Genomic DNA, 23,301 nt, shown 5'->3' on the forward strand with positions numbered 1-23,301 from the left:
ACTCCCCACGTTACACTAACCGCAGCCTTGGGAATCATTCACTCAATCAACCTCGTTCAGCCGAGACGAGCCGAGCAAAATCGTATCGTCGAGCTAGACGAGCTTCGCCGTCGTCTGATGCTGCACCGCCATGGGTAGAACCTCTCCTCAGGGTCTGACGGCCCAAGACTTTCATCACCAGCCTTATGTCAACCCCATCGATGTCTTCCCGCCCAAGTCGCGCCTCGGAAGTCGGGCTCAGAACTACAGGTCACCGATAAGGGGCCAAGTCCCATCAAGAAGCCCGTCACGATTTGCCACAGAGCCTCACAAGTTCGCTTGTTGTGGCGAGGATGAGGATGTTTCTTTCCGTCCGTCGAGCGCCCTCAACTGCTGCGTCGACTTCGAACATGGCAACACTGGCGTTGTCGATTTTGATCAATCTGCCAACGACCTCGGCAGCTGCTGTGATGAACCGCACCACAGCTCCCCCAGTCCGATGGATTGTGAGGATTGCGTTGATGACTGCGAAGACTGTGTCGAAGAGCATCTGAAAGCGAACCAACGGACCAGCGATTATGTCGACGACTGCGAAGAATGCAACGAAAATAAGGACAGCAAATGCCCCGAGGGCGCCGCATGTCAAGGCAACTGCGACGAATGTGACTTCTCTTGCTTTGATTGTATTGACTGGAGTCAGTTTGAACGAGATAAAACTCTGGGTCTTTCATTCTCAGTCCCCCTGCTGGATGAAAATGCCTTGTTGGCCCCGAGCCTCCAGTTTGATGAAACGGATGCAGCCAGCTTCCGAGCTTTTGAAATGCCCAGTGCTCAGGCCGATATCATTGCCCATCCCCTTGATGTGCCTATGCATCATCAGTGCTTTGATAACACGGTCCCCTACTGGAACAACATAGCTCAGGAGCAAATTTGTCCCGGCAATCCAGGATTAAACCAGCAACTTCCATTGCCACCGTTTAGACTCGATTTTGGGTGCCATCCAGCTGCCGCTCACCAGCGTGCTTCTCTCCCCGGATATCCCATACCTGACGCCATGAATCTCACCACGCCTTCGAATCTTCAGCATAAAGCCCTTCTTCCCGCTGCGTCTCCCAAGGATCCGTTGAACACCACACAGGATCTCCTCAGTGCTGTCACCGCTCCAGAGACTTCTCGAGCCTGCCAATGGCTGATGCCTTGCGGCACGGTCTGCGGCGCCTCCTTCGCTACAGGCACCGACCTGAAGAAGCATCTTAAAACAGTCCACTTGGTCAAAGGTGTAACGAAATGCCGATGGCAAGACTGTGACTCTCCAGACTTTGGTTCCGAAGCTGCTCTGACAGGCCACATATCGAAGAAACACCTAGCATCCTTCCTCACCACCTTGTCATCAGCGTCTTCCTCGACAGCCAACGCCACGGGCCACAAGCACCAACACGTCCACAAATCGGAAGGGCCGTTCAAATGCACATTCCCTTCGTGCCCGAAATCATTCATGTACAAGCAAGTCCGGGACGAGCACGTGGCGACCCACCACAACGGCAACAAGATGTACTGCCACATCTGCCACACGTTCCTGAACGGAGAGGGCTCGAATTTCAAGAGGCACATGGCGACACACAGGCCCAAGCATCAACACACGCTGTGCAAGTATCATGGACTGGGCTGCAAAAGGCGCTTTCCCCGGCTGGACAACCTGAGGAGACACGAGGCGTGCTGCAAGTTTGGAAAAGGGCTGAAAACCAAAGGCATCGACAGTGCCGAAGCCCAGCACCATCGCCATAACCATCACCACCACCCTCACAGTTGAGACGCAACGCAGCGGTCGTGGCTATTCATGGAGGGGTAGGGATAGCAGATTTTGAAAGGGTAAAAGGTGCTTCTCTCAAAGTCGCAGACACAACCTGCTGCCGGCAGTATCAGTCAGTACCTTTACCTCCGTCTATACATGTTCAAGGTTGAAGGACAGGGTGAAGGAATACGGGTTACGGTCGACGCCCTTTCATATCTGCCAGTCCAGCTTGACAGTGTCTGCAGCGTTTACGAGTCATAAGGAACATATTCTCCATCATCATGCAGTAGAAACAGAATGTAATCCCCTAACCCAGACTCTCTCTCACTCTCTCTTATCTGCCCCGAGGCTGAAAAGTGGGAAGCAAGATGTAGGGGAATCGAGAGTCGAGAGGGGAATCGGGTCTATAGAGCTACCTTTCCTTTCCAGCTAGACGACTAAGTAGCTATATCATATATCATGTATCCCATGTCACCTACCACCTACCACCTATCACTTATCACATCATATATCTGTGCTTCGGATCGCACAGAATGGCGGCCGCTTCGGTGAGACTCCGCACTCGTGACCTGCCTAGCCACGTGCCTGACTATATGCCTCCCGTACCTTGCTACAGTAGTATCTTCACCTAGAGCGCGTGTCGACCGGCTTGGCGGGCCGCGAAACCGTCGATCTGAGCAAGACGACGACGCCGCCGACGCCGGTCCATGTCCTCGGGGGCCCAGCAATGACTGGAGACGGCCGCCTTCAAGCCTTTGGACAAAGCCTGGGATGAGGCGATTGGGGGGCGATTGAACTGCCTTCGTCGCATCGCGAACGATCATGCGACGGGTAAGAGGTTCGAGTAGAGGCATCAAGACGATATCACTCGCAAAGTGTCACGGTGTGCAACATGATACTGCTACACGGTATATGTGGAGGAATGGACATGCATTCGTCGGCATCCCCAGTTTGACAGTGATTAACTCCTATATGGAGAGATCTTTCTGGTCTAACCCTTCTGCCTACCGACCACTTCCCCCGCAGGCTCGTTCACATTAACTTCTTATGTCTCCTATACTGCCTTTCAGCCTATCGGATCTCGTTCAGCAGGCCTTCAGCACCAAAAGCAAAGGCAAAGGCAAAAGCAAAAGCAAACCACACCGTCGGTGCTCCCAATTAATGAGCAGCAACTAGCCAAAACGCCATTCCATTTCCCAAAAGCTCCCCGGTGTAGGCTGACCATCTGTAGTGGGTATCATGATTGTGGTGAAACTGTGCAAAATAGTCGCAGTTGAGCAAATGGGGTATTATTGCGACGAGGGGTATTTCGAAATCAAAGAAAAGTCATAGATGCCAGCATAAATAACGTCAGCATGTGTCTGTGGTGTTGTTGCCTATAGCTTCGGCCAGGATTGACCGGTAGATGGCATCCTGAAGCGTGGTTGGGGACGATGGCACGCAACTAAGTCAGAAGTGCATCCCGGATCGAGCGGAAGTTGTTGGTCGCATTTCCATCGAACTGGACGACGTTATCTCAGCCAGAACTGACCATCATGGGCCTAGAGTCGGAAGTCTTCATGGTCGAGGTGAAGTTCCCAGACGAAGTAGTCACAATGCCGGGAGCATCATGACAGAGTGTCGGTACTGCTCGCAGCGCCGAAGTTGATCAAGCTGCCAACGGGCCGCCTCCCAAACCGCTCCCGTTTCCTCTGCCGCCTTTTGGCAGCAAGTTGCGGGCTCCAAACTCCGGCAAAAAGATCCTCACATTCGTCCTCGTCTTGCGAGTCGAATTCGAGATCGTCGGTCGGGCCGGCCGCACCATCGACCAGCTTTCTCAGTTCTCTCGGGGGAAGCGGTAGAACTTCATCATATTTATAAGGACCGGTACCGTCTTCCTCATTCTCCCAGGAGACATTGATGCGAATGCGTTTCGTCTCGAGGATAAACTTGCCAACCTTGTATTTCTGGCTCTCTTCGCTGGCTTCAACGTATTTCCATCCCAGGATGCTCCCGCAGATTGCGCAGCTAATGTCGCTCACAATGTGCTGTCCTGTCACTAGGTTTCGGGAGATGGACTTGTTCTGGAACGTATTAGGCAAGGAAGGAGTCATGGTGTGGATGTGGCTTGTTGTCCCTTGAACCAAATATGCTCGACCGTGTCTGCCCATGAAGCCTTTGCTGATGATCTGCGAAGTCAGGCACAGATCAGTGGAGCATTTTGCGCATTGAATGTGAGAGCTGTGGCCATTGAGGAACTTGTCTTCGGGCGGAACAACCACAGACGAAGCGGATGAGACAGGGATGGGCGTCGGGGTAGGGCTTCTAGTGAAAGGATTCGAAGAGGACGAGGCGGCCGAGCCGGTGGACGTGGTTGTGTCCGCTGAACTATTGCTGTCGGTGCTCGACTGACGCGACTTACGGCGGAATGGGATCGAGGGGAGAAGATATGTAGGGAAGATGGGGAAGAAGGTGGGAGGATCCGAGGTCTTGCGAAGGAACGACATTGTTGCTGAGGCTGAAGCAGGATGTAGAAGGCTTGGGCAGGGTATTTGGAGTTCCCAAGGAAAACACAGCAGTCAGCAACCTGTGCCTTTCATAACTCCCACGGTCGTATGACCAGAGCGTACGGAATCGCGGATGCGGATCAGTAATGGAATTGGCCTGAGCCGGAGGCTAATGACGTGAATGCCTGGCGTCAATTGGGTATGCTGTTGAGACAGAGAGTAGCAGCTAACAATACCCAGTTGTTGTCAGTCGAGTAAATGGTATCTTGTGGACCAGCCACCTCGATGGGAGGAGAGAATGAGGGAGGGAGGTGGAAGTTGAAAATGAATGTCGGCTCTGGTGAAGCCGGGAGTAAGGGAAATGCGGTAAGTCGATCGTCCATCAGCCTCCTCTTTCGTTTGTCCGTGTTCTCGCCCACTCTTCGTACACATGTCACCTGTGCTTTCCCGATCAAGCCCGCGTGATCATTCGGATGTTGAGCGAAGACGGGTGCTGTGTCTGACGATGAAAGTTCAGCACATGGCGCGATGGTTGGCAGTAGGAAGGAGGAGAAGGGGAGATGGTCAGACGGGTGGGTATGCTTCGGCGATGACAGACCTCGGAGGTGGTGTGAAGCTTGCCAGGTGCCAGGGCGCAGGTGGGCGATGGAGGTGGATGAAGTGGTGGGGGAAGATGATTTTCCTCCAGCTGCCTCTAGTTGGGGCGCTCAGGGAGTCAGGGCCACTCAAAGGCCACTCAGGGCCGCTCAGGGCTTATCGATTAACAGTCTGGGCCTGATGGGCACTGCAACCCCTCCTTTTTGGCAACACACTACCAGGTACCTCGTCATACAGCAATCCACTGACATGTCTAGCCCGTCAACCCATCTGCGACCTCAGGTCCCGGCTGTTCAGTAGGTAGACACGACTAGCACTGCCAACATGGCAGTGCAATAACCGGTTAAAAAATGTCTAAAATGTCTATTACTTGAAATCAGCACCCAGATTCCCATCTAGCTGCGCCAAAAACCCTGTACACGTCAAACTTTACGGGTAGTGCCCATCCGAAACCCCCAGATATTCATCCATTCATCAGTCGTACTTGTACACACGTTCCTAGACTGCCGATATCCCCAAGTCCTCCGTCGCGGCCCTGGCTCATTGTAGAAGCGCCAGTTGGTTCCCTGCGCCTTCCGAATTTTGTCGATGGAACGGCTCTCTAAACCTCACCGATGAAGCGGCTGGGATTCGGCATGATGAATTGATTCGCCAGTTTCGGCAAGGACGAACCACTCAGATGCAACGGGGTGTTGAGGAGGAATGCCGAGTTGGTGTCGATGAACACCAGTAGCCGTGAGAGGAACCCTTCGAGCCCCAGAGCGGCCAGTCCGCCTCTTACTTCCAACATCTTTTTCACCGCGTCCATGTGACAGTGGTATGCTCTCTCGTCCCCAAAGACCGCCTCGTAGCTCGCCATCTTAGCGACGGCGGCGATGATCTCGTCTCGAAAGACGATCCCTTTCGAGGCGGGAGACAGGGCCTGCGCAATACCGGAAATGGCGCATTGTTTGAGCAACAAGATTGACTCGGCCAGCGTTATATCGTTTTGCCTTGCTGCATAATGAGACGCCGAGAACAACACGATGACCTGAAAGACGATCGGCGAGCTGAGAACCATGGGGAACCACAGAGTCTGGAGAAGTATGGACCGACTATCGCCGTCGAGTTCTGGCACGGCCACGGCCAGGTGCTTAAGGTCTGGGGCACTATCAGCACACACTGGTCTTCGGAACAAGTGAAACCACAACGAAGTTCCCCTCAAATACAGAACAAAGGAGCCAGGTAACCAGTCACCTACAATTATCCAGCACTACGGAAACAAGAGGATGGTGGTAGATCGGGCTCTTTGAGGCTGGAATCATGCTCGCTGCAGAGGGCGCATGCTGGAGTCTGCTGTTACTCGCCGTCGCAGGGCCAGATGGTGGTGTCGGCGCCCTTTCTTCTGGTTGCTCTTCTTCCGTTCGTTCTTTTGGACTGGCGACGGCAGGGCTGGCGCGTGGACTGATACGAAGATCCCAAGTGGGATTCGGCTCGCGGCGCCTTTTGTGCGGTGGCCGTTGAGTTGAGCGGGATGCCTGGTAACGCGATACAACAACTCGGGCTACGTGCGACCTGATCTCCCGGCGCATCTGCTGCGCTTGAGCCTCCTCCAGCGGGCCAGCATCGATAAAAGTGAGCATGGGTTGGGCCATGTTTTCCTTGCCGGATTAGGAGAAACAGGCGAGATGCATAGTGTTCCGGTAGTGGGAAATGAAGGAGTCAGGGTTGGGATGACAGATGGAAAGTGAGAGACCAGCTTCTTACTGTTTTGGGCCGCCGTTGTACGGTTAGCCGTGCCAAGCTGGAAAATCCAGCCAATGGCTTTGTTCCGATCTTATGCTTAAAGACGAAGCAAATTCTCCTCATTTTATGCTTCGTTCAATCCAAGCTACGTGTTACGGACCAAGACGATTCAGTCACCCACCTCCGATGACTCTCGGAATATGTCTTCATCCTGAGTTATTCACACATGCTGCTCCCCTAACGACTCGTGTATCCTCCATTGGCGAAGATTGTCTGACCTGTTTGGACGGCAAGTGTCAGCATCTGCCGCCCGGGAATTTGAAGGTGCAACCCATCCCGTCCTTCTCGCTCTTGCGGTCCAGTCCATGAAAGACCCAATCACTTCGGGCAGTCTATACCATATGTCGAGAGAACAAGGGAGCAAACGTACCGTTGATCCAAGCTCCCTCGGTGCACAAGAACTTGTATATCGGAGCGATGTCTTTGATGTCTGTAAGCCGACCGCCGATGGCGTTGGACTTGTGGAAGGCAACTGCCTCCGGGGTCTCCTGGCCGTAGAAAAATGCTACCCGACAGTTAGTCTCTCTGCACTAGGAAGAGAGATGCCAATCCACCCGCAACGCTGGAGAACGAAGCTTACGTGTATCCTAATGTATCGACTTGTCAGCTTCTCTGTGATCTGAGCATCAGGACGACCTAGTACCCGTCATACATACCATAGGCCCTGGCGCGACCGCATTGACACTGATCCCTCTCGGCATCAACTCTTTACTCAAGCCCTTGGTGAACCACTCCACGGGGCTCTTGCTCCCTTGGTACGATGTATAGGATGGTGCGTATGCTGCTAGAAGGCTGGTCACGGTGTTGATGATCTTGCCGCCGTCGCTAACCCGTTTGGCCGCTTCTTGGGTGATGAAAAATGCGGCTTTGGAATTGATCGCGAACATGGTGTCGTATTCCTGCTCGGAAATCTCCACCAATGGTTTCTTCAGGACCATGCCCACCGTGTTGATCACGATGTCGAGCTTCGGGCCAAAGTCTGCGGCAACTCTATCGAATAGTTTCTCTACACTGCTCGCGGTGGTGAGATCCCCTTGGTAGACCTTGATCTTGATCTCTTTGTTCTTGGACGAGAGGTCGGCCGCCAGTGCCTCGGCCGCTTTTTGTGTGGAAGCAGAGTTGTAGTGCAGAGCCAGATTCGTCCCTTCGGCGGCGAAGAGGGTGGCAATCAGCGCACCGAGATTCTTACCACCGCCTGTGATGAGTGTCGTCTTGCCGGAAAGCGACATGGTGAGTAATTGAGACCGTTCAACAAGTCAAACAGACTTTGGGAAGGTTGAAGGAGGAAGAAGAAACATGTCCCTTTCCAGGACCACTGTGAGAAGATGGCACCATTCTTATACCCTCGATGTGTGTGTTTGTTTCTTCCTTCCTTCCTTCCGGAGACAGCCAAAGGCAATCGGTTTCGGGCTCCATGCAAACCGAAAATACGCAATGCGTACAAATAGGGATAGTCAATATCCTCCAGATCCAGCATTAAGCCTTCCAACAGTTCTCCGCTTCAGATCTGGGCAATGCGGAAATCGAGAGATCAACCAGCCATCCACCAACAGGGAATGAAGACTGGAGACTGGAGATCCTGATTAACTCCATGCAGTTGCTGCACACAGACACCAGCATGGTCTGTGCGCAATGCCTAGACATGGTGATTGGGCATATGTGGCGATCCTCTTTACGTAAAATGCGGTCAGGCATATGGACCAGCTTCTGCAATTCATTTCCCTCCTTCCCTCCTGCCAAGTTTCGAAGAACTGGCAGATTGATACCACTAGATGATTATGTACAAGGTTGATCACGAGAGTGTCGGGATGGCCTCTTCCAGTAGTCCCGTCCGTTGCTCGAGGCTGTGCGCGAAACGGTGAACAATATCGGCATGCAAGTCTTGCCAGTGATCTCAACAGCCGAGCGTCTTCAGGCTCTTTGGGTTTGATGACGACCGAAGCGACAATATGAGATCTTGAGGACGACGGGTCCAGAAGCTAGTGATCAAGATGCTATTCATCGCATATTTGGAGAGGTGATCAGAGGCGAGAGGCACAGCACAGCTGGCGATTGAAGGACAGAAGCACTCGTTTATTCAAGAGCCGGGTGATCATCATGCATCGGGCACCGTAACCCTGGTGAAGCTGATATACCTTGGCAGGCAGGTAGAAGGCAATATGGAGGTATCGACTGAGCCAGGCTAGTCGTGTAACGAGGAGCATTCGAGCGGTGCAGCGGATGGGACTTGGTCAATGTCGAGGAGGTGCGGACTGCGTAGAACAAAATAGCACGGTCTGACAGAGAATAGAATGCATCTCAGAATATATTGCCAGTCACTATAGCGACGAAGCACCCACCAGATCAGATAACTAGGTACTGTAGTTAATATCGTTAACAAGGATAGGGGTGGCGACATTCCCAAGGACAGAATAAACGATTTATAAATGATGGTTACCTTGGAGTCAATAGAGAATCACTTCTCTTCACTACTGGAGGACTATTTCTCGTCAGACAGTGCCACTTATTTTTGGCTTGGCACTCCCGCATGCCGCTGCCTGCGCAGCGCAAAAGCGACTGCAATTGACTGCAACTTGACCTGCCACCGTTGACGAGCTGAACCCATCACCCTCCTCTCTGCACACCCTACATACATTATGCATTGCATCCCTGATTTTCTGGACTATCATGGACCTCCAGCCGCGGAAGAGGCTGGCTGAAGGCAACCCTCCCAAGGATAGGACTGATTGCGACGACTTCCTCGACTGGCAAGGGGGCAACAAGTTGCCTGCACACCTTCGCTTTCATCATGATTACTTCCTGTAAAGTTATCAGTGAGATTTGAATGAGGTTTGGCACAGCTGCGCTGGAACGGTGCACATTGTCGCTTCTGTGGAACCCCTCGTGTCACCAGCTCTACCATGTCATGTGCCATCTGCCTGCCGGCTTCGTTCTCGTCAGCCTTCTTTCTCGTGTTTGGCAATCGATTGAGTGAGACCGATGTCCTCGCTTACAACAAACTCAGGGCATCTGCATCATTCTGGACCGTGCACCTCGTATCGTGATGCATACCGACTCGTCCATTCACTGCTCTTCCGCTGCAAGAGGTGCACTCCTTCAGAAAGAAGCATTAGCCGCTGCTGAATGGTCCTCTGCTTCCGAAAACTGGTGCTGCGGTATATGAAGAGGCCTGTCCTCCCCAACCAGGCAAGCTGTGTCCATTCCTGCTTCTCATACTAAACCCGCGGGACTGTGTGGGAAGACTCAAGTGGACAAACTTCTGTCGGCACGATTATCCTGAGTCTTGACCTTGGCCGAAGACACAAAATCTATCGCAACGGCCCCCCAAGACTCAGATTGATTCCCCAACGAGTAATTATGCCCCCGCGCTCCGAATACTTCTTCAGGGAGAGCTTCATTTCCCTGCCATATCATCGCGAACGCTGACCGATGATTCTGTAAGACTCCAACGCCGCGAGAATCGCTATTACCGTCCTCGGAGCCATCAACACCGTGATCGCAGGGTTCCTGACGTTCCTGAAGAGCCGGAACCAGCCGAACCGGGCGTTACAGTTCAGAAACGGCCTGCGAGGGGTGTATGAGGATCTGTGGTAGGTCGATGTGGAGATGTTGAGTGGTAAGGTAGACATTGACGTGGACCGCAAGGTGGACGACCTGTGGCAGAAGTACAAAGAGGTCACGGCCGAGGCGGAGGTGAGTTGGCGTTCCCTATCATCTCGCGCATCTTGCTTCTCTTTCCCCACGTTCTCGACACCGGGAAGAGGACTGACCAGGGCGATTGTTTTCCACTCCAGGCAAACTACCCGGACCTGTGGGTCAGTCTGGGCAAGTTGATCAAACCCACAGACGCGGACAAGCATCCGAACACGCAGTTGAAAGACGAGTCGCCGGGGGCGAGCGGCGAGTCGAAGTCCTCGAGCGAGTTTCAGCTGCCCAAGACCAGGGCGTGACCATCCAACGCGACGCGTGGAGTGGTGACTGGTTGCACTGTCGACACATCTAAAGAACCGAACTATAAAGAGCGGTGACGTGCCCTCGGTTGAGGACGGCCTGAACCAGCGATTTGGAAGCACTCGCGTCAAGAAGCGGCTGTCAGTCCACCGCAACCTGGTGGGTAACTCAACCATGGGAAACATATCATTTTATACGGGAACAAGTAATTTATAACTCCCCTGCTGGGATCAACTCCTCGTCGCATGCCTGGAAGGAAATTCGGTCTATACCGTCGCTGTCAAACTAGAGAACGGAAAACAACACCCATCCGACAGGCTCATATCGACAACAAAGTCCGGTTAGACAAGGGACGCTTCTCAGTGCACGGGAGTTTCCAACGCCGCTTGACTTTCTTGTGCAATGACCGGATGATATTTGCCCTTCTGAAACAAGAGTTCGTCGTCCATGTCCACCGAGCGATCAACCTTGAAATACCTAATCTCCCACTCCTCATCAATAACGTCGCCATAGCTTTCCAACTCGGCCCAGAGGTCTGGATAGGCCTGTTTGGCCCACCTCTCCACCTCGTCCTTGCGATACTGCCAGGGAATTGCGTTGTAAAATGTGCCAATGGTGACAGCATCCGGCAGCTCGCCTATATCACGCTCCATGTGCTCAATCAGTTCCACGACGTTTTCGAATTCGGATTGTCCAGCCAGGGCGCCAATGTAGGCATCATATACTTCTTTGGTGATGACGAGGTTGAAACTCTGCATTAGCGCCATAATACGCCTTGCCTCATGTCCGCCCTGCGGTATCCACCTCTCACACGCCCGCAAAGCAAGGATGAAAGAGCTCAATGTAGGCCCCTCGCGCGACTCCATAATCTTCCAAAAATGATCAATGATCGCGACAAATGGTTGTTGACATTCCGTATACGCTGCCATAAGACCATTGTGGATGCGTGTCGTCTGTTCAACTTCCAAGTCGAGTTTGAGCATGTTGTAGACCATTTGCAATCCGTCGATATCCTTACACTTGGCAATACCCTCGAAGCATTTAGCGTATGCTTCGGCCGTGGGTCGAGCTTCAACGTCTTCACGCTGCCGCATATGGCCAAACACGAGGCATGCTAGGTCAGGACGATGCCGATCAAAGAATGACTGCATTAGAGTAACGCGGTCTTGGACCGGGGATTCGGGGAACGCATGGCGAAACAGTTCGTAGGCGTTATAAGCCCGCTGATCCTTGACAGTCGGGTCGATGATGAACTGGCGGAACACCGCAGCAATTCGAGCCCGGTCATCCATGGGATAGCAGTCCACTCTGTGGCGGAGCAGACCCGTTGCCTCTTCTAATTCGTCCTTTTGAAGGAAGACGTGGCACAAACCCGCGATAGCTTCAGCCTCCAGCTCCGCCCCACTTTCGAGGAGGTGGTCGACGACTTGCATGAGGTGAATGTATTCTGGGTCTGCTGAAAAGGATAAAGCAGCGATGTAGTGATTCAGAATTGGCACGTCCGACCTGTCGAGAGGGATATCTTCTCTGGAGAGGAGCTCGTACGCCTGGGCTGCAGCCGCACGATCTCCACGCCTCAGTTCGTAATTTAACTGTAATGCTCGAGTCCTGGCGTCTGGGTGAAGGCCGAGAGATTCGGCCAGGTCCAGATAACGTATGGCTGTCTCAGGGTTGTTTTGCGCATAGGCGTACTCAACAATACGGTTTAGGCTCCTCATGGATACTGCGTCGGTAACCCCACGTTCTGATAGCTGCTGAATCATCTGCCGTATGTGATTCACATCTGGATCATGCGTAGCATGCCAGAGAAGTAAAGTCCCTGCCAAATCTCCTGAGTCGGTCCTCTGTTGCAGCAGGTGCACTGGCTTTGCGCCCCATTCCAGCTCCCCATTCTGCATCGCACAGTCCACAACCTTGACTAATGTCGGCGTTGTCGGCACTTGGCCTTCCGCTAAGGGCAGGGAAAAGACCTTTTTCAAGGTAGATATCTCGTCATGCTGAGCGAAATAAGTGATCAATATCTCTTGAGAGACAGCATCCAGAGGCCCCACAGTTTTCTGCACCTCTTGACTGAGCTTCCAGAACTCTGACATTCGCCCTTCATTGGCCAGACCTCTCAAAACGGCTGTCCACATCGGAAGGCTGGCCCTTTCAGAGTTGTTGGGAGATTTGCGAAGGAGTTCTAAAGCATCCTGGGCGGACCCTGTCTTGGAGAGCACGGTAATATAGGTCAACAAGAGTGAACCTTGAGCCCGTTGATGTTGACCCTGTTGGACAGGAAGCTCTAGATCCTCCGCGGCCCCGGCAGCCCTCGGCCAATCTTTGAGTGCATCAAAGACCAAGGTTGCTAAAATGCGGGCATCGGTCCGAAATCTATCATGGCCTGTAGCAGATGCCAATGCCAGCAAAATATTGTCCAGGTCTTCTTCTGATAGACTCGTCTTTGTGTCCTCTGTCAAAACATGTCCACGCTCTTGTAGATGCTTGAAAGCCTCTGTAGCCAGGAATACCTCATTTCTCGTTAGCCGTCGCGGCGTCTCAATTCTTGAGGTGAAGAGAAATCTGAGAGCATCAATAATCTCGTTATCTGAAGGTAATCGCGACTGGCTTCTTCTCGCCCTAATGAGATCAACCAGCTTGCTCAGCGCAAGTTCGACATTGGCAGGAGTGCTTTTAGCACCCTGGAAGCCTTGCCTAGCACCATCAAAGTTCAGACCAAAGAGGTGGCGTCTGTGGTGGAAGTGGTAGGAGGTGCGGGTGTATTGAGAGAGTGTTCTCCTTCCAATGACGCTTTGACAGCCTCGGATGGTGTATGGTTTATTGGCGAGGATTGCGCGGAACACGCTTCGGGTCAGATGTGAGAACTTCATGGCAAGATCTTTGTACACCAGTTGCTTCGGTGCTTTAGATATTGAACGGTGCGGGAAACATGGTCGATAAGGAGGAAGAGGAGAGAACAGTGCGAATGCTGGCTAGAGAAATCGTGGTGGTATGATGTGTTACTCCATAATAGTATGCAGGCATATTTACCGCAATTGAAATGCGGAGTATCGGCGCACCTTCCTTCGCTTTTCCTGCAGAAAATACAATCTTCCAATGCACCGACTCCATCCCGACCTCACCAGCTTCATTCGTGTAATTCCTCTTACAGCTAAAGTTTATTGAAACATGTCGGCTCAGCTCAGCTCCAGCCTGAGGCTGCAGCTGGGTCGCGCAAGCAGATCAGTCGCCTCGTCTCCCCTTGATCGTATGTCTTTCGTTCGCCATCGACAGAAGACTCGTGTCACTAACATTATGCAGAGACCTTCAAACGCGCAGCTGGCATGACGGTTAGAGAAGCGGAACGGAGAGCAGCAGTGGCACAGGAAAATCAAGCCATCGCACGGCAGCTTACGCGACCTTGGAAAGCTGGCGACGTGTACGCCCCTCACGATCTGAGTGCAGCCGAAGCTCGCAAGTGGAGGGTAAAGCATCGACCTACGACTGACGCCTTCGACGCACTCTCTGTCAACCCTCTTAGTTTGTACAAAGTGAGCTTGCAACGTCAAGGACGTGGTATACGCATGCTAATCCATATCTAGAATTTCTCCGTAATGTCTGAGTATATGACCGAGATGGGCCGAATCCGACACTCGAACTCAACCGGACTGCGACCGGTTAACCAACGAAAGATTGCAAAGGCTATTCGAAGAGCGATAGCATTGGGCCTGATGCCAAGTATCCACAAGCATCCCGAAATCATCAAGGAAGAAATGCAGGGGAGGATGCTAAATACTGGGCGGGTGAGGTGAAGGGGACCCTCGTGGTCAGCAAAGGAAACCCAGAACGTCCCTGGCTTTGGAAATATCAGGTGCCCAAGGGCCATTGAGAAAAGGTTCGAACACCAGTGCGAGTCGAACCCACAGCTTCGAAACACCTCCTGCATGGAGGAAGGAGGTTCTGCCCAGTCAACTTTGCAAATACTGGTTCCTATGTATGTTGATCACCAGATGCAACACCAAGGCACCAGACAACGACCTGCGATCGATGCAAAATCAAAAACCTATCCCGCAAGCCACCCTAGCCGGTACTAGGAAAGGAGTGCGAGGAGGACAAACACTATCACCTTCCCAGGGATCGAGCATTTTTCCGTAGCCAACTTGCTCCATAGTGCCATGATTTACTCTCCAGACACACCATGGGTTGAGTGGCATACTGGACGAGATGGCGGAAAGTCTCCAATATTCCAACGGGTGCCGCAACTTAATCGCCCCTGCGCCTTTATCCATCCCCCTCCAAGGGTGTGTTGGTGGGACCTGGACTAGCACTTTTCGACAATTATCGGTCTAGCTTGGCCAATTGTGAACAGAGACTCGGCGGTCTAATTGGTGGACAAGTGATTTGGATCATGGTGGGTGTGGTGTGGCAGAAAAAGGGCAGGAAATGGAAACGGGGATATGGGCGTCTGCTCTGTACATGTATTTGTCTGAATATTAAGTCGATTGAGATCCAGGATCAAAAGATTTCATTTTTCGTCAGTGCTTGTACACGCTCAGACAAGCAAGATGTGACATTAGAAAACTACAACACCGAGAGTTCATTGTATTTGATCACATAGTGGTCTCAAACAGGCAAGATTCGAGTTCCGACAGCCTCGCAGTTTTGTTGACTCGCCAGCCTTGCCCAAACAAGAAGTCTATTTGCATGCTGCGACCTGCAGTGTAGTTGCCTACCCGCGTTGCAACTCAAATAAAGCTACGAAAGGTGCTCGCGTTCATTCCTGCGACACCTAGACATAAAATAAGATGTCCATAAACGCCGAAGGCATCTATGCCGCTCTTCCGTCCACATCTAGAGGCTTGCCTACCCCTCTAAGCTCTGACTCCAAGGGCGAGCGCATTGCGTACGCCGCCAACAAGTCCATATTTCTTCGATCCATCGACAATCCTGCTATATCCACTCAGTATACCCAACACACAACCACTACCACAGTCGCCAGATTTGCGCCTTCCGGCTTCTATTGTGCCTCTGGTGATGCTTCAGGCATTGTTCGGGTTTGGGACTGCTCACCCAATGGGTCAGGAGCGACAAAAGGAGAATATGCCATCATATCAGGCCGGATCAATGACATCGCGTGGGACGGTGACAGCCAGCGCATTATAGCAGTGGGCGACGGAAAACAACGTTATGGACACTGCGTGACGGCGGACTCGGGCAACACAGTGGGAGAGATAAGCGGGCACTCTGCACAGGTCAATGCGGTCAGCATCAGACAACAAAGACCCCTGCGAGCAGCTACAGGAGGTGATGACAAAAACTTGGTCTTCTATCACGGGGCTCCATTCAAATTCAATGGCATCCCTGGCCGAGGAAACCATACGAATTTCATCTACGGAGTTGCCTTCTCACCTGACGGCAACCACCTGGTCAGCGTCGGCGGAGACAAGAAGATCTATTTATACGACGGTAAAACTGGGGAGGTGAATACTGAGATTACGGATGGCTCAGAAGGCCACAAGGGCAGTATTTTCGGGGTCTCGTGGTCCAAAGATTCGAAGAACTTTGTGACTTGTTCCGCAGATCGGACTGTCAAGACCTGGGATGTGGAAGCTGGGAAAGTCACGCATACCTGGTCTTTTGGCGATGCTATGGCTGTTTCGGATCAGCAAGTCGGTGTCGTATGGCCTGCAGGCAGGTCAGATGGATTGATTATATCTCTGTCTCTGAGCGGCGACCTCAACTATTTACACACCGGCTCAAGCAAACCCTCAAAAGTCATTTCAGGTCATCAGAAGAACATCACGGCCCTTACGTCTTCCGGAGATGTGGACAGTGCAACTCTGTGGACAGGCAGTTCTGAGGGGCGATTATGCTCCTGGGATGCTGCAAACGGTGCGGCGGAGACAATCGAGGGCGACGGACCTACCAACATCATCTCAGGACTTGCTGCTGCGCCTTCTGGAAAACACCCTCAGGTCTTTACTGTTAGCTGGGATGATACCTTGAGAACAGTCGACGCCGGAGCCAAGACGTTTACGGGGAATTCGACAAAATTGTCATCGCAGCCAAAAGCTATAGCCTGCACGACGGACTCTCTGGTTGTTGTAGCTCAACTAGAAAGCGTCATTGTCTACAAAGATGGGGAAGAAGACGGCGAGCTGCCTTTGAAATCAACGCCCACATCTCTCGCCTCTCACGGCAGCACAGTCGCAATTGGTTCTCAGGATTCCAGCCTTCGTCTATTCTCGGTTGTGCCTGGAAAAGCGCCCAAGCAGGTTGCGTTTGTTGAACAGGTCTCTGCCCATCCGCTAACGGCTATATCCTTCTCAAATGATGGCTCGATGTTGGCAGTTGGTTCTGCTGCAGGAAAAATCTATGTCTACAAGATCAGCACTGGAATCACAGGCCTCGTAACTGGAACCTCCTCACTCGAGCTTGTGACCGATCGTTGGAGCGCTCATACGGCAAAGATCACCTGTATTGCCTGGAATCCAGAAGGAACAGGGGCGGCTTCTGGCAGCCTGGATACCAATATTTTTGCTTGGAGTCTGAAGGAACCTGGAAAGCGGGTCAAGGAGACGAATGCGCATAAAGAAGGAGTCAACGGTCTCGTTTGGCTTGGAGACACTGTGTACAGCACCGGAGCAGATGCCACGGTCAAGAAGTGGAAGATCAAGATAGCCTAGATGGATGCATAGACGTTACGAGGCACATGGCGTTACGAGCTGATGAGGGACTAGGCGGTCTCCTGGATGAGACAGCCTGATTCCATGAGGACGAGCGAGGCTGCGGGCGCCCTCGCGGCTTAACGAGGCCAGGTAGCGAAATGATTAGCATCAATAGCCAGCACTTGTCCCTGAAGGTCCTTTATGTAAGCTCGTAACAACATAGACTCGATATTCGTTCAGTGGGCGTTGCTTGATCTCCAGTTGCGATGTTTAGATTAGGATGGCAGTCGGCTCAAGCACAAGCCTGGACATGTCACTGCTCCGCAAACTTTCCCTCACCACATCACCAAACTGCGACTCGGGACAACAGAAATCTAACAAACTCCTTCATCTCCCCGCCATCATGGCACAAGATCCCATGTCGAGACGTGCAACGCACTGGTATTCTGCATGAACAAAGTCTTGCTCCGTACCGCGCAGCGCATGCGCGCTCCTTAAACTCCCAACGCCCTCTGGCTCAGCATGGCTACATTTGACGAGACCTTCAACCCCGCGGCTCTTACGCGGTCGGACACGATCACTTCTACAACGAGCACCACAAAACCCCCTCCGGGCTCTGCGTCGAAACAACCGAAAGCGACTCAAACCTATCCTCGAGTTGACCTGGAACCTCTATACACGGAACTCAAGTCTCTAATCGGTCACAACTGGGACACATACTTCGATGCAATAACCAGGTTTATTCGAGGTAATATCTCCCCCTGGTATCCCTACTCATAAGAGCTCTCGGCGATGGGACATTGAGACTGACCTCTCATCCGCAGGTGAACTCAACGCGCGAGAATTCGGCGACCTCTGCGATGTCTTCATCTATGCGACTCCGCAGACCGAGCATGCGCACAACTCTTTGATACTAGCTATACTATGTAATACCGGCAAAGACCCTCCAGAACCTGGGCTCGCAGCATGGGTCAGCGCAACGACAGACAAGTCCGCAATGACGTCCGGCACGAAACCCGCCGCTACCAGCGATGTAAGCGAACAGCGACTCAAGGCCGAGGTGATGGCGTTACCCGCCCGGGACCGACGACGCATCAAAGGCGTTGCGAACGACAAGGCAGACGAGGAGGCGGCAGCGAGGAGGAACCCATATGAAGAGCTTTATTTGGCCGGCAGGATCAAGGCGCCAGAGGCCGCTGCAAGTGCAGGCGCAGGAGGACTGACGAAGACAAACTGGGACTTGGAAATTAGGAAAAGATATTTGCAGCCACTGTTCTCAGAGACACTCGAGCTCCCGGATACAGCGACGATACACTCTCGGATTGTCCCCATTTGTTATGAAGAATCCATCGCGCAAGGCTGCTCAGTACAATGCGCTGAGTTGGTCGGGGTTGCAGCGGAGACATATCTAAAAGGCGTGCTGTCCGAGGTCATGAATCGAACCCGGTCCAACGGCCCAATGTATGAACACAGCGCCGGCGGCGGCATCTTGACGGCCTCGTACAAGAAGAAAATCGATCGAGAGGAAGAGGAAATCAAGGCTGGAAAACTGCAAAGGACTCGTGACGACGAGTTGTTGCCGACTGAAGCACAGGTCGCATATGCAAGACGCCCCATCGGCATGCCAGATCTGCAACTTACCGCTCAGGTCGGTCCTTTACCTTGGAATGCAATGCCATGTATTGGATACACCGTGAGTAATGCTTCGGCCGGGTATGATCATGATCAATGGCTCATGGAGCAAGAGCAAGCAGCCAATGCGGCGGCGGCGGCGACAACGAACGGACACGTTGATCCAGCCGAGGACAGCATGGATATTGACAGTACCGACAACTATGGCTGGGAGGGCGCTGGGTCACAGGACAGAGGTGGTCTGGATTCTGTTCTTGCTGATTGTTTGGCTATTCGTGTGTAGGAGACACAGCAGCCTCGAGAGCAGGAACAAGAGAAACTCAAAGTCATGGGAGTGAACGACGATTATGAGCCCGGGGAGAGCGAAGAGCCGATCGGCGACAATATGTCGCGTTTGGCCGGCTACCGCCACGAACGGATAAGGGCCGCAGTACAAAGAGTCAAGCGTTTCCTGGACTACGTTTCGCACGGAGGAAAGGACGAGCCGCCTATGACTTCGAGGAGTGGAGTCGTGGCACCCAAGGTCTTGCAACAAGTCCTGCTCCTGGAGCCGTGGTTTTGCACAGCGGCGGAAGCTATCAGCAAGGGTCGGTGATGTTTAACGATGTTTTTTCGGGGTTTCAAGTCGTTGGTCGACGGGTCTGCGACCGAATGGCGTTGCACCCTGGTATTTTGGCCGTGGCGAGATGGCCCATGGTTTATTGCCAACGGCACGAGGGGGGATTGGGAATGTTATGGGGATGATTTACGTGATACCCTCAGCCATACCGGCCACTACTGAGACACAGAATTCGAGAGCAAAATCGAGGGGGAGTTCGAGATTGCGCTCTTGGGACGAGAGATTGTCTGGTTCCAGCAGTCGAAGCGCAATGGGGGGTTCTGAAGCGACCTTTGTCCCTCACAGGAGTGATGATGAGAATGAAGGCAGTTGATATATTCCAAGGTGATTATGTGTACGAGAACCGACCTATTCACCCCAGCTCTCGATTTTGCTCCGTTCGAGGAATCCCCCGTTGATCAAGTCGGAAGCGATATCCTTCCTGCCGGGCGTATTCGATTGTACTCTGTACAGTGCATTTCACAAACACACAAGAAGCAGGCCGTATCTACAACTCATCCTTTACCCCCGTTTCCGTTTGCGCCTTCTCCGGCTTCCTTACCGAATCTTTGACCATCAACGCCAGGATGTCGACCAGCAGATCACTGGCGGCAACACTCGTCACCTCGGCCGCGGTGTCATACGGCGGGCTCACCTCGACGACATCGGCGCCGACCAATCTCACGCCCTCCAGACCCTTGATGAACCTCTTGACCTCGCGGGTCGTCCAGCCTCCGGACTCGGGCGTGCCCGTGGCGGGGGCGATGCTGGGGTCCAGGACGTCGATGTCGATGCTGAGGTAGACGGGACGGTCGGTGCCGACGATGGCGCGCACGCGGTCGGCGATGCCCTGCATGCCCCGGGGGTCGTCGTCGATCTCGTGCGCCTCGATGATCTCAAAGCCCACCACCTCCTTGTCCGTGGCGTAGTCCTTGGGCGAGAACAGCTTGGTCCGCAGCCCGCCGTGCACGCTGCTGCCTTTGGCGATGCACCCTTCCCGCGCGGCGTGCCAGAAGAAGGTCCCGTGCGTGATGGCGCTCTGCTCCGACACGATCCCCGTGTACCCGGCGTACGGGTCCCACGTGTCCAGGTGCGAGTCGAGGTGGATGACGGAGATCGGCCCGTAGATTTCCTTGAGCGAGCGCAGGATCGGCAGCACGATCGAGTGGTCGCCTCCAAGCGACAGGACCCGGGGGTGCTCCCATTTCCTGCCCTGGAGCGGCTTTGCTGATGCGGTGGCGGCGCCGGCGGACGAGGAGGTGTTGTGGAACAAGATCTGTCGGTAGCCTTGCTCCATCTGGCGGAAGGCGTGCTGGGCGTCAAACGGCGTGACGGGGATGTCGCCGCAGTCGACAATGTTCAAACCCCCTTCCGTCAACGGGTCAATGCCCCATACCGTGTTGTAGCTCCGGCCTTTCTTCTCCCTCGAGCTCGCGGCGCGGATGCCGCGGGGTCCAAAGCGTGCGCCGGGCCGGTACGAGGTGGACGTGTCGTAGGGAAAACCTACAATGGCAATGTCCAGGTCAGACCCGTGACGGGAGGAAAAACACCGCTGCCACGGCAGATGGGCAAAGGTGACGGGTTGAGAGAAGGGGAGGTCTTTATCGAGGTCCTCGAGGGGGTAGGGGTAATTGGGTCCAACCGAGAAGGAGAGAGGTGCCTCTGAGGAGGCTTCAGGAGCATCGTGAGAATGGGTGTGAGAGTATACATGAGAGAATGCAAGGGAGATGAGGAGGACGGAGCGCGCCAGAGTGAAAGCGAGTCCTCTCGCCATGGTTGTCACCAGCGTCGTCGTGTCTTGTCGCCCGTAGCGGCTGCTTTTCTCCTTGGTGCCTTTCGTTCGCAACCTGGGCTATTGTTTCTTCCTATCAGGGTAGCAGCACCGTCCTGGACCACCTGTGCTATTGAGAGACGTCTGCCGTTTGCATACTCGGTACCTGGGGACTGGGTGGCTGTAAGTCGAACAGGCTCTTCCTGCCGCGCCACAGCACGCCCGGGCCAGCCTTTATATCCCGAATGCATTGTTCCCGCGGGGAAACTGTGTCAATTATCACCAGTCTCTCCCGCTCCAGAATCATGCGTTCTTTCTTGGACGGACAAGTCCTTGATACGAATCGCCCACACGCCGACGCATGCAGCTGGCATCTCCGTTCCCCACGTTGACGCACGAGGCGAGAATCCCTGTGGAGCTGCGGCGCTGCGGTAGGGAGAACGATCATTTTAGGTGGATCGGATGGACCTGGCCGTTGCTAGTCTTTGCTAGGCTTGCTGCATGCCAGTTGCAAAATGGAGGAGAATGAGTGGAGGACAAGTGGTATAGAAGGATAAAGGGCAGTATATGATGGTGGACAAGTCCGATGATTTCTGGTTTAGAGAAGAGCCAAGGGGAGATGGTGTTCATCCAACGTTTAACTTTTTGTCTTACCGTCTCGAACACTGCGGCTGAACCGTGATAGCCCAGGCGATATATATCTTAGATTGCTCGTACCAATCTCTCCGCTGTGCCGGAAACGCCGTCTAGGTCTGAGAAAAGAGTTTCCGGGGGTGTTGAATTGTTGGCCTCAGTTGAATACCACCGTTTTGTGCCCGTTCAAAAACACTCGTTTTTCTGACCACCACTTGACTGCCGCAGCTAAAACCTGACTCTCTACATTGCTCCCTTCGTCGACGAGTTCCTTTGGCGTCATGCTGTGATCCACCCTCGTGACCCTCTGCTCAATGATCGGTCCTTCGTCCAGATCGGCCGTCACAAAATGAGCCGTGGCGCCGATGATTTTGACGCCCCTGTCAAAAGCCTGGTGGTATGGCTTCGCACCTTTGAAGGAAGGTAAGAAGCTGTGGTGGATGTTGATGATTTTGCCCGACATGGCTTCACAGAGGGTTGGTGAGAGGACTTGCATGTACCGCGCCAGGACTATCAAGTCGATGTGGTGCTCTTTAATGAGTTCCAGAATGCGGGCTTCCTGTTGGGCTTTGGTGTCCTTGGTGACCGGCAGATGATGGAAAGCAATGTTATAACTCTTGGCGAGTGGTTCAAAATCCTGGTGATTCGACACAATCAATGGCACCTCGATGGCCAATTGGCCCTGCCGGTATTGGTTAGTCTTGTACCGATTTCGACAGGATCCAAAAGCAACGACTTATTCAAAAGGATGCAAAACAGTCTTTCAAAACGAGGATCTCTCACAGTCTTCTGGCGAAACAGGAGGTCGTTCAAGCAGTAGCCGATCTTGGAGACCATGATCAAAACCTTGGGCTTCTCGGCCACGGGTCTGAGCTCGTAGTCCATCTTGATGTCGCTTGCTAGCTCATCGAACGAGGGTATCAGGAATTTGGTGTCGTCGGCTGGTCCAAAATGGACCCGCATAAAGAACTTCTCTGAAGTCCGGTCGCTGAATTGTTGCAAGTCGAGGATGTTGAGGTTGTTCTTGGCAAAAATACCTGTTACAGCGTGGATTATGCCCGGCTTATCCGGACATGACAGGGTTAGAATGTGGTCGTTGGCCATCTTTGCGAGGATGGAGGAGTCCTGCACGGAGGCGGTGGAAAACAGAGATTTGGTTGCTGGCAGTAATTTGGCCGTCTCCTGCGTAAGATGGAGTCGCAAGGGTGTTTGTAGGATCAGTCTCCGACTTGCAAATCTTGCTCCGCTTAGAATGAGAAGCATCTGCCTCGACCTCTTCTCTGTGGGATTGTGTGCTCGCGTGACTCGTCCAATCCCCGAAAATTTTGCCAATATCAAAACGCACTAGAGGTCAGTGTAACCTGCCGTAGCGGACATGCTCTCAGGTACGGTGAAGTGTTTCCTTCCTATTGCTTCGATCGGCCAGACGC

The 23,301-nt window shown here is 53.2% G+C and overlaps 10 protein-coding genes across 10 annotated transcripts; 4 read left to right on the top strand and 6 right to left on the bottom strand.

Moving 5' to 3' along the window:
* Positions 1–13: 13 nt before the first annotated feature.
* On the top strand, positions 14–2,249 carry PV07_12452 (uncharacterized protein). Its single transcript, XM_016399979.1, has one exon. It carries the CDS (start codon positions 131–133, stop codon positions 1,787–1,789), a length of 1,659 nt encoding a protein of 552 aa, XP_016242347.1. The 5' UTR covers positions 14–130; the 3' UTR covers positions 1,790–2,249.
* A 431-nt stretch (positions 2,250–2,680) lies between these two features.
* PV07_12453 (uncharacterized protein) lies at positions 2,681–4,821 on the bottom strand. The gene has a single exon (XM_016399980.1). The coding sequence runs from the start codon at positions 4,255–4,257 to the stop codon at positions 3,379–3,381; it is 879 nt and encodes a 292-aa protein (XP_016242348.1). The 5' UTR covers positions 4,258–4,821; the 3' UTR covers positions 2,681–3,378.
* Positions 4,822–5,410: 589 nt separating this feature from the next.
* On the bottom strand, positions 5,411–6,557 carry PV07_12454 (uncharacterized protein). Its single transcript, XM_016399981.1, has 2 exons — positions 6,095–6,557; positions 5,411–5,994 (listed from the first exon to the last, which is right to left on the bottom strand). The coding sequence occupies exons 1-2, from the start codon at positions 6,486–6,488 to the stop codon at positions 5,456–5,458; spliced, it is 933 nt and encodes a 310-aa protein (XP_016242349.1). The 5' UTR covers positions 6,489–6,557; the 3' UTR covers positions 5,411–5,455.
* Positions 6,558–6,664: 107 nt separating this feature from the next.
* Positions 6,665–8,297, bottom strand: PV07_12455 (uncharacterized protein). Its single transcript, XM_016399982.1, has 4 exons — positions 7,296–8,297; positions 7,220–7,226; positions 7,010–7,144; positions 6,665–6,857 (listed from the first exon to the last, which is right to left on the bottom strand). The coding sequence occupies exons 1-4, from the start codon at positions 7,866–7,868 to the stop codon at positions 6,817–6,819; spliced, it is 756 nt and encodes a 251-aa protein (XP_016242350.1). The 5' UTR covers positions 7,869–8,297; the 3' UTR covers positions 6,665–6,816.
* Positions 8,298–10,758: 2,461 nt separating this feature from the next.
* On the bottom strand, positions 10,759–13,587 carry PV07_12456 (uncharacterized protein). Its single transcript, XM_016399983.1, has one exon. It carries the CDS (start codon positions 13,458–13,460, stop codon positions 10,950–10,952), a length of 2,511 nt encoding a protein of 836 aa, XP_016242351.1. The 5' UTR covers positions 13,461–13,587; the 3' UTR covers positions 10,759–10,949.
* Positions 13,588–13,678: 91 nt separating this feature from the next.
* PV07_12457 (ribosomal protein S18) lies at positions 13,679–15,156 on the top strand. Its single transcript, XM_016399984.1, has 3 exons — positions 13,679–13,837; positions 13,891–14,120; positions 14,172–15,156. Exons 1-3 carry the CDS (start codon positions 13,759–13,761, stop codon positions 14,379–14,381), a joined length of 519 nt encoding a protein of 172 aa, XP_016242352.1. The 5' UTR covers positions 13,679–13,758; the 3' UTR covers positions 14,382–15,156.
* A 94-nt stretch (positions 15,157–15,250) lies between these two features.
* On the top strand, positions 15,251–17,476 carry PV07_12458 (uncharacterized protein). Its single transcript, XM_016399985.1, has one exon. It carries the CDS (start codon positions 15,375–15,377, stop codon positions 17,253–17,255), a length of 1,881 nt encoding a protein of 626 aa, XP_016242353.1. The 5' UTR covers positions 15,251–15,374; the 3' UTR covers positions 17,256–17,476.
* Positions 17,477–17,528: 52 nt separating this feature from the next.
* PV07_12459 (uncharacterized protein) lies at positions 17,529–21,988 on the top strand. Its single transcript, XM_016399986.1, has 2 exons — positions 17,529–17,985; positions 18,062–21,988. The coding sequence occupies exons 1-2, from the start codon at positions 17,760–17,762 to the stop codon at positions 19,150–19,152; spliced, it is 1,317 nt and encodes a 438-aa protein (XP_016242354.1). The 5' UTR covers positions 17,529–17,759; the 3' UTR covers positions 19,153–21,988.
* PV07_12460 (uncharacterized protein) lies at positions 19,976–21,241 on the bottom strand (the record flags this gene model as incomplete). The annotated part of the gene is made up of 1 exon (XM_016399987.1): positions 19,976–21,241. The coding sequence occupies one exon, from the start codon at positions 21,239–21,241 to the stop codon at positions 19,976–19,978; it is 1,266 nt and encodes a 421-aa protein (XP_016242355.1).
* Positions 21,989–22,028: 40 nt separating the features above from the next.
* PV07_12461 (formyltetrahydrofolate deformylase) lies at positions 22,029–22,975 on the bottom strand (the record flags this gene model as incomplete). Its single annotated transcript, XM_016399988.1, has 2 exons — positions 22,029–22,553; positions 22,655–22,975. 2 exons carry the CDS (start codon positions 22,973–22,975, stop codon positions 22,029–22,031), a joined length of 846 nt encoding a protein of 281 aa, XP_016242356.1.
* Positions 22,976–23,301: the final 326 nt, after the last annotated feature.

This window comes from Cladophialophora immunda (assembly GCF_000835495.1).
Source record: "Cladophialophora immunda strain CBS 83496 unplaced genomic scaffold supercont1.9, whole genome shotgun sequence".
Taxonomy (NCBI): domain Eukaryota; kingdom Fungi; phylum Ascomycota; class Eurotiomycetes; order Chaetothyriales; family Herpotrichiellaceae; genus Cladophialophora; species Cladophialophora immunda.